At 36.8% G+C, this 10,000-nt stretch overlaps 1 protein-coding gene across 2 annotated transcripts in view; it reads left to right on the top strand.

The window, feature by feature from the left end:
• Window positions 1-10,000, top strand: part of LOC140932932 (interleukin enhancer-binding factor 2 homolog) — a 28,949-nt gene that overhangs the window by 12,605 nt on the left and 6,344 nt on the right. For both annotated transcript variants that reach the window (XM_073382435.1, XM_073382437.1), the window contains exons 5-15: window positions 1,142-1,219; window positions 3,174-3,276; window positions 5,357-5,422; window positions 6,574-6,600; window positions 6,737-6,829; window positions 7,074-7,152; window positions 7,245-7,332; window positions 7,811-7,872; window positions 8,039-8,108; window positions 9,523-9,567; window positions 9,785-9,859. In XM_073382435.1, coding sequence (XP_073238536.1) covers window positions 1,142-1,219; window positions 3,174-3,276; window positions 5,357-5,422; window positions 6,574-6,600; window positions 6,737-6,829; window positions 7,074-7,152; window positions 7,245-7,332; window positions 7,811-7,872; window positions 8,039-8,108; window positions 9,523-9,567; window positions 9,785-9,859 — 786 coding nt within the window. The remainder of the gene's footprint in view (window positions 1-1,141; window positions 1,220-3,173; window positions 3,277-5,356; window positions 5,423-6,573; window positions 6,601-6,736; window positions 6,830-7,073; window positions 7,153-7,244; window positions 7,333-7,810; window positions 7,873-8,038; window positions 8,109-9,522; window positions 9,568-9,784; window positions 9,860-10,000) is intronic.

The raw sequence follows: 10,000 nt of genomic DNA, 5'->3' as shown, positions 1-10,000 counted from the left end.
AGTTTCATTCTTGTTCAGCACGCGTGCAAAGACCGCGCTTGGCTGACTTCCGAATGCTCACCGAGATATAATAATTTTGGAACAGTGAGACAGGCCATCGCTTGATACATAGAGGTTTAAGTCACAATTTTTAATCAATTCTCGTGCTTCTTGTGCCTTTGCAAAAAAATCAAGAAGTGCTACACACTAAATCTACTTACTATTAAAAAAATATCATTTTTTCATAGGTTTAATGCAAGCCATTAATTAAACCAAGTCGTGACGGGAATATCTCGGTGAGCATTCGGAAGTCAGCCAAGCGTGGTCATTGCACGCGTGCTGAACAAGAATGCTGTATAATGACAGACTAGAAACAATAGACAACTCCCAAAGCACAAACTCAGCCAAAACGCTAAAAATCTTCAATGTTTACTCAAGTTTGGGCTTATAGAAGATAATGTCACAGTTTTTCAATGACCATGAAATTCAGAGTCCGGGTAGTTAGTTAATCAATTGTGGCCCTGAAAAAATTTGAAGGAAAAAAAACTACGAATTTTTAAGAAAATGCTTTTTTCGTGAGAAGGACTCTCAAATGCTGACAAACGTCAACAAATAGCGAAAACTATAATTTCTATATGTTTGCTTTGCTCGAAATCGCGCGCATTTACAAGGCCCTAAAACGTTTTGCTGACTTGCAAGGACCCATCTGTTAAAACGATGCCCAAAATAAAGAGATGAATCTCATAGTTTATTAGATATAATCCGTGTAAAGTTTGCTTATCATTTTCACATAAATTATGACCTAAATTTGGAAACCGCTGAATTTCTCGAATTGGGTCTTTGCGATTTTGGTAAAACTCTGTTCAGCGCAAGGCACTAATGCGCACTATGTGTAGCCGAGAGATTTTCACGAAAAAATGCCGGCAACAGCAGATTTTCGACTCAGACCTCAAAGGGGCGTGGCATTATAACCACGTGACATTTACTCCGATCGCCAAAAATTTTATGTTATATTGTAGATTGATCTATATGTTATCCATTCTATGTGTTAGACTTACGATAAAAGTAAAGGTGGGGATACCAGAGAGCTTCAACGTAGGATGGTACCCCCCCAAAAAAAACTGGGTCGAGTCACCTTGAGTTTAACTGTGTTTTCTTGCAGGGCTTTGTTCAAAATCTTGTCACTAAAATTACAACAATACTAGATACTCTGATTGTAACCCCAGATGCTGCTGAACTGGTAAGCAGATTCTAACAATAGAATGATTCATTGGCATAATTCAATAATATGAATCAACATTTACAACTGCCTGCCATGTATTGTATATAAGTTTTTGGATTTCCTTTCTTTCTCTATTATTTTTTTTTCCTCGGCTTATTAGCATATTTTTGACAGATATCTAACCAACCCATCAACCTGAGATTAAATACAGCTTCATTCATTCATCATTGGTTCAAAGTTGATTTACCAAGAATTTTTAGTAGAATGCTGAATTCTCCTTCCACTACTATCTGATGTTCTTTGTAGTTGTCACATTGGTTTAAAAAAGGGTGAGACCCAGGTTATACATGTATTAGGCACAAAACAGAAAACTCTACGTTTCAAGCCAGAATTTTAATCCAGTTTTATTGAGTCATGTGTTTGGAAGTAAAAGGTGATACTTTTTAGTATTGCAAGGAAAACAGTACTGATACTGTCATTTTCTCCTGCTGCCAGCAGATTATAATATTATTAGTTTTTGTACTACATTTAGGTTCAATATGATTGTCTGTTTAAACAAGTTAAGCAGTTTTGCTTGGTAGCTAACAGGTATGAGAGACTTTCTTGTAAATTTATTTGTATGAAAGTCTGTCATTATTGACCTGCACAGTGTACCTAATTCCTAACACCTTCATATCTCTCTGAAATGCCAGTGAGTAAAAGTGGATGCATCAACATTGGATGTACTGAGCGTTAAGCATTTTTGATCCATTGAGGAAGATACTGTATTAGGGTTGGAATAATATACAACTATCACCCGAAGGTATATACGAGTGTATCTAGTGCTATGAACCGACCCTGAGGGGGATAGTTGTTTTAATTAGTATTTACCAAATCAGTTGGACAGAAATCAAAAAGGAAGATTTTGTAAACAAACGACGTCACTTATTAAGGGTTTATTACGCTTTATTGACAGAGTTTCAGGGATGTTTTTTATGTTTTTGTTGCCACTTAGTAAGAAAGTTTTTTCCTACAGACCAGTAAACACCGACAAGCCAAATTTTGTCTCTTTCTTATTATTTGTTGGTACAGCAATGTTTTCAGCGAAACAACACTCTGACTGTGGACACTGATGACCAGAAATTCAACTGCAATAATGCCGATGGACATTCACAAACAGGCAATCAAAAAAAAATATGTTGGCAAGTTGAATTCGAAAGACAAGCCATAAGAACAAAGGCAATGAGAAGAGCCTTGAGACTTTGTTTACACACCGTCGATCAAACATTTAATATTTATGCAAACTTCCTTTTATTGTGGATTTGACAGATATAAAGTCATGGATTGTTTTTAAGTTCAGCTAGTGAACTAACGACTTCTGTTATTTCATTGATGCAAAATCCCGTTCAAACAATTCTATTAACGTTTTAACTCAAAGTATCATTCGAGCCATGCGAATCAATGCAAATTTCCTGACGATTTGTCAACTGTTACTGTATCTTGAATTTGCATAGTTCAGGAATTTCTCGTGAGAATTAAACACTGAGTAGATTTTATTATTTTATAGAGTAGAACATTTTTTGTGATGTGAGAGAAGATAGAAGATTACTGAAAACTTAGTCTTCAAGTAATTTTGAGTTTGTTCATCTTTGGTTCTACTTTGTATTGTGAAATCAAGCAGTCGATTACTGTGTAGAATCGAAACCCTGTTTCAGTCTTCACTGAGTATTGTGGATGTGGTTAAGCCTTTTGTTGCGGCTGTTGCGACAACAATAACCCAAGAACAATAAGTTAGCTCATACATACTAATCAGATACTAATGAGTTATGGGGGCCAATCAGAATGTGTGAAATTTGCTATCCACTGATGTGGTGAATACTAAGTTAAACTATTGGGTGTGATGAGACAGATTCCATGATTGTGGATGATGTTTGACCAATGTTTTAGATTTGTTCAAACAGGTTGTAAGTCTGTTCACCTACCTTCTTTACAGGGTTTGGAGGAGGTTCGTGCAGTAGGCTCGTACAAAAAGGGAACAATGCTACTTGGCCACCCTGTAGCTGACTTGGCTGTTATTATCAAGAAACTTCCAACAGGTATGTGTGACTGTAGACATTGCTCATAGAAGTGTGAATGCTTGAATCTTGAGGTCTTAAGTACAGTGCCCTCCAGCCACATGATCGTCTACTGACACAGTACATTAAATCACTGTCAGTACTGCATTCTTTTCAAAACCCTTTCCATTCCATACATGTAGGTCTCTTCTATGTGATAGCATCTATAGATACAGAAGCAATAGCCAATTGAAAGAAAATGATTTCTGACAACAGAATGTGAGGATCACTAACCAATGCAGGGTTCTCCAGAAAATTTAAGTAAAAGGGAAAAAAGTTTAAAAAGGTACAAAGGATAATATCTCAGTGTGGAGGACCATTCACTTGGGTGAAGGTATAAGGAACTGCCTCCTTTTTAGCAGTAGACCTGCACTGTTCTAAACCTCTTATTTCACTGTACTTCCATTGTTTTCAGGGATAGGGGCATTTTTATGTGACAATCCCTATTGTTTTCCCAGCTAATCAAAAATAATCTTTCAAATAGGTATGAGATCAACCCTTTTAGGTGGGGGAGTCCCCGGGGAGGGGGGGGGGTACTCCCTTATAAGGGATTAATGGGGACGTGCGGCCAGCCAGAGTATGTTTTTCAGGATTTTTGTCTCAAACAGGGTATCGATTTTATAATTTTTTGTCTTAATAAGGGTATCAATTTTATCAATTTTTGTCTTAAAAATTGTATCTTTTCTTGGACGATAAACAACCTGCGTGTATGTTCTACGAACTAAACTACAGCAAAATTTTTACAAGATCTTTTTAATATTGACTTTTGTTGACTTTGGCATTGATACCAGGCATATTAAATTTCCATTAATTACACAACAAGAAAGCCACACAACTTGAAACCGCAACTTTTAATCTATTATAACAATAGCCTGGTAATCGATTGTTTATCAGTTAACAAAATAAAGGGTTTCCTGTTACTCCCAAAAAAGGTGGGTGGTAAACTTTAATTAGCAAGAATAACTTTAATACCAAAAAATTACCAGCCTCAATAAACTGTTATGAGCGTTTTTCACTAGACTCACGGGTCTAGACTGAGTCCTTGTAACAACTCGTGTATACTAAAATGAAATAGAAATCAAACAAAAACGAAGTGAATGTGTATATAATGTGTGTCATTTCCTGTACGTGACCAGCCAACTGCAAGCTGTCATTTCTACATTGTGACATAAGGCAGCTAATGTAGCTCCATGTGGAAACTCAGTTCCCTCAAAGCTCTTTTTATCTCCATAGCTTTGTGCCTCGACATCTCGATCGTATATACTACGTACTTAGCGTACAGAGCTCTTTGTGACTCTGTTGACCAAGCTGTAAATAGTTTTGTGATTGCCAATGTATTAAATAAGAAAGAGTTTTGATATTTATTATGGTCTTACACAGGGTATGGTTTCGGGTTAAATGTCTTAAGCAGGGTGTCAAAAATCGGAATTCTGTCTTAAACAGGGAAGGAAAATCAGCAATTTTTGTCTTAAACAGGGCCAGGGTATGAGGGGCTGGGGCCACACCTCCCCACCCAAGGATATATCGAGTAGCCTCCTCCCCCCCGGGGGGGGGGGGGAGTCTGGGAGCTTTTGCCTTCAATATTATTGTAAGGCACTGAAACCTACTTATTTTCAGCACATTTTGAGTGACTAGGGAAAGATCTTGAAATAAAATGAAATGATGGCTAATCTTCAGAGTTTGGTCATCAGTATGGAAATTTAGGCAAGTTGGCACCTGTGTTTTGCCAAATGATATGACGGAGTTACAGCTGACTGTATCCCAGTAAATAATTTTTTGTGAGTAGCAGGCATTTCCTTGAGGACCAGCTAGTGATTTTGCTTGCTGGTCACCGGAGTTGCTGGAGAACTCTATCACTAACCATCCATAGTGGCTTGATCATAGTGGCTTTTAGTAAAAACAATTTGCAATTTGTTAAAAATTTTAAAAATCATGATAAGGTACACGCATAACACAGCTGTAACCAAGTATAGTACGTAATATCTATTCTTACATCCATCAACTTCATTGTATGATTGTTGATGTAGTTTTATTGTTATGTGCCTTATTTTGTATTTTACAGAAAGCCTTATTCTTGAACTGGCCACAAGAGTGCAGAAAACTTTAAAGGAGCAGGAGGGTTTAGCAGGTGGCTTTAAATTTTCTTTTTGAGTACAAAAAATATGGGCTCTATTCTAACTGGCTTGATTTATTTTTATTCTTCTCTGATTCTTTACCATAACCTTAGACAAAAAAATTATTTGGGCTTCTATAAAAAGATTATGTATATCCTAAAAACTTTTTCTGCATAACAACGGGAAACAGAAAAGTTGTGTAGACTGATCCAGCGGCCTCCATTTCAAGAGCCTTACCTCCCATACCTCGCTCCTCCTTAATTGTTCTAATGAGCTGGTGGTTGGAAGGTGACAAATGCCATTAACTTTTATGCCAGATTCTCCTCTGTAACAGGTGCTGAAAAAGTTTAGCATGTTTGAATTTTTGTAGATTGCTATTGTAAAAAGCTGTAAAATGTTAATGCTATGAAAACTTATGATGGTTTACATATTGCCTTTTAAAATGTAGATCAACTTTATTCTTTTTTCAAATCTTATTTTTGTTTTTCTTCAAACTTGTTATCATATTTTACCATCACCATAAACAAAGAAAAATTAAATGATTATCTTTAGTAAGGAAAAATTAGATCTGCTTATATTTTTTGTAGTACCAGAAACGCATAAAGGGTTGAAATGTGTATCTCACGTTAAGTTCTTTTGCATATTCATTTTTCTAAGTACCATACTTGAAAACCCTGGCTGCATCACGCTTTTTTGTACAATTCATTTTTTTCCCTGCAAGACTACAACAATAAGGGTAGTTTCACGTTTTGTGGAACGTGAAAACGCAAGACAGCGACTTTGGTTTTCTTTGCCTGAACTTAGGTAGAGTCTTTAGAATTCAAATCCAGAAAAATTTGCTATTATTTGACAACAGGATGGAATAAGCGCTATAAATTTGAAGCAGCGCAAATTCAATTTTTAAGTGACGTCGTCGCTGTTGCTTTAGCTCGTTTTTTTTAGCGAATGTGGCAAGGTGGAAAAAAATTATGCCATGTTGTTTACAAAGTTTGATTGGTCAGTTATCTTTTCTTCACATTTGAAATATTGTACATATGTTTGTGTGAAAATGAATATTTACCAGCTTCAGACAAAGTAAACATATGAGAATAACATGTTTCAACCCCCTATGAGTTTCTGGTAGTACTTGTTACAATGAGGTTAATGTGAAATCCTCCTTTTTCAGATTTTCCCATGCAGTCAAATGAGGGAGGTAACATACATTCCTTCTTTTCCTTTTTTTAAATTGTATCAAATTTTTGCATTGTCTAGAATAATTGTCCTCACATTAACAAAAGTCAATAGCTGAAGACGGCAATCTTCTTCATGTTTTGTTGGTCATTTGTTAGGCTTTAATATAAGCAGTCCTGATGGTGCACTTGTTCGTGTGTTGCTTACAACACTTCCCAAGAATCTCCAAGAGGCTGATCCAGCTAAACATGGTAAGGAAACTCAACACAATTGCTTCTAATTCTTTGCTATGATTATTGTTATTGTCAAATCCTTTACAAGCTAAAAGTCATTGTAGTAGCAATGAATTTGCTGTTTGACTGGTTAGCAACAGCTTAGGACAGAGTTCAGTAAAGTTAGTGATTTTCCTATGACATCCTTAATAATGTAATAGAGTTTTAGTGGAACAAAGGTTAAATGTATCTAATGCAGGTTACAACATTGTATATTTTACAGTTGATGTGAAGCTCCTTGAAGGAGCATTAGCCACAATAAGACATGCTCGCTGGTTCGAGGAAAATGCTTTTCATACAAGGTAGGGTGGTAGTAAATTATACTGATGGACTTGATGGATTTGGTTAAATAGTTTCATACTACTTTTGAATATGTTGTTGCCTAATTTTTCAGTACCCGTTTGCTAGTGAGACTTTTCAAGGATCTTAGAAAACGTTTTACAGGATTTCAAGGTCTGACACCGTGGTTGATAGACCTACTGGCAAGTATTTTGTTCATATTATTATTTTTTGGTTGTAATAATGTTTTTCTTTTTGAGTGCACTGCATGTAGATTTCTTGGACCTTTGCTCCTGGCAAGCTGATCAGCATCTCTGGGTCTGGAAACTAAGCACAGCATAATATTCATTTGTATTTTCTGGTGTGTTAAACTTTGAGCTGACCAAGTCAGTCACACCAATGCCTTTTTCTCATTGACATTCAAAACATTTTTAATCAGTGTGCACAGTGTACCAAGTTGAAAACTATTAATATATGTAAAAAATTGTTATTGTCTTATAATCCCTCACAAATATATAATTTATGTATATAATCATACACTGTACATGTAGCAATCAGCTCTATACATTCCTTCTTCTTAGTCAAGTATGTTAGATAGCTAATTATTCATAGAAGATAATTCCGTTTTAGATTAGCTACAGTAAAAGTGATAAACTGTTTGTGAATAATTCTATTTGATAGGCCCACCGTGCAGCCATGGTTAATTCATCACGGCAACCTCTTCCTGTCAATGTTGCCTTCAGGTAAGAATTTCACTAATAATACTAGTTATTAATTAGAGTGATAAGTATAGATGTACTTCTGCCTTGATCATGACAATACGGGGAGCTATACTCTTTGCTGCTTGTTTGTGGTAGCAAATTATATTAACTACCAGTATTCTAAAAAACGTTGTTTGTTTTATGACAGGCGTGCCCTACAGCTTCTCTCATCTGGACTGTTTTTGCCTGGTTCATTGGGTATCATTGACCCATGTGAGGTAAAAGAATAGTTTATCTCACAAACTGCTATGTTACCCGAGTCTCTAAAAGGCATCTAACAAATTTTATTGTCCAATAATAACAAATAAATAGAAACAAGACGAATACTAATATTAGCATGAAAGAGACCAATGGGGAATAGAGTGAACGAGACACGTGACCCACGTTCAGTGGAACCCCTTAAAATTGGCGGTATTAATAGGTTGGCCGTTTTAACAAGGGTTTTTTTACAAGAAAATGTATGGCAGTTTTTGCCAGGCAGCCAAAAAAAGGGGTTGTAATAAGGACGTGGCCATAAGGCAGGGTTCCACTGTGGTTCTATGGCATTTAGTCAACTAATTAGAAGACAAAACAAGTAATCAAAGTAGTTGCCACTCGGTGAATTGACTGGTTATTCCATTGATTGCTTGGTGTGTGAATCTCAATAATTGGCATATTGGTACTGTATGCTTAACATACCCATATACCAGGCATATCCAAAGACAACTTTGAAATAGAAGGGCAGTTTGAGTGCTGTTCTTCATTTCACTTGTAGGTAAAACTGATAATGCTACAGTCAAACCTCCACTAATAGCCACCTCTCCACAACGTCCCCCTTTTTTGTCCCGGTGGACAGTTCATTCATTAACTCTTATGTAAACCTCTTTACAATGGCAATGGCCGCTAAAGTGAGTCCCCAAATGCTAAAATAGCCTCTTGGCAATGACCAGTTTTTTCAGAATTGATCTTTATTAATCGCAGCAATAACCTGAGATCAAGCCCAATCCAGTTCTCATACATTCTCTCTAACGGCTACCGCTGAAATTGGGCCTGATACAAACTATTACAAGTTTGTGCTCGTTACGGCCAGATTGTGGCCGTAACGCTGATTGGCTGTTAGAACAATGCCACAAGATCTGTTTGACTGTCGGAAACGCCGGAAGTTGAAAGCGCTTATTCCTCGCGTGGTTGTTTTCGTGAATGATCCGTCGTCGGTGGAGAGAAGGATGGATTTTGCCGTGTTTTTTATTTTTTTATGGTCTTATGGTAGGAAAATATGCCTTAATATGTGCCATGGAAATTCAGAAAATTCATATGGTTGTTCATATCTTCTCAGGATTTGCTTTATTTACGGAAAGTGAGTGTATCGCGGAACTTGGCTCATAAATCATATTGTACTCCCCCCCCCCCCCCAAATTGTCATATTACACCCCATCCTCCCCATAACGGTCACCTCTACACAATGACCACTTTTTTCTGTCCCCAAGGTGGCCATTGTGGAGAGGTTTGACTGTATTTTGAAGCGTAATTACATACCATTAGTTCATTTTTGAGCTCACTGGTCACTTTTGGGTGTGTGGTCAGGTCTGTATCAGTACTGTCTGCAGACACTCCTCACAGCCTTAACATTTTCTTTTCTTGTTTTCATTTTAGTCTGGGAATGTTCGTGCTCACAGTGTGTTGAGCCTGGAGGAGCAGGTAAAGATGCACATTAAAATGCGGTCCATGACAGCTCTACAAAGCGACCAGTTATTTTTATTTCATATAAAACTGAAACTGAGCTTTTACCTCTCAACAGCGATTTGAAGAATTATTCTGACTTGCGCCTGTCTATCACATGAGTAGTCAGAGCGTGTTTGGCTTTAGCAGGTGTTGATCCACAGACTAATGTGCTGCTGCTATGTATTCATTTTAGGATGCTATATGCACATGTGCTCAAACTCTACTGCGATGCTTGAATCATGGAGCATTTAATGAGATTTTGTCACTGGTAGGAACATTGTTTACTAGTAGTTTTGTTGCTAATAACATCAATAAGATATGAGCACTTTGTCAAGTAAAAAAAACTTTTAAGTCTGCTCCAAATTAAAGTTTGTGAGTAAAGTACTGAGTCTTCACTGCTATGGCTTTT

This window comes from Porites lutea, chromosome 4, assembly GCF_958299795.1.
Source record: "Porites lutea chromosome 4, jaPorLute2.1, whole genome shotgun sequence".
Classification (NCBI taxonomy): Eukaryota; Metazoa; Cnidaria; class Anthozoa; order Scleractinia; family Poritidae; genus Porites; species Porites lutea.
Note: the sequence above shows the minus strand (reverse complement) of the source record. Positions and strands in the feature narration are given on the sequence as shown.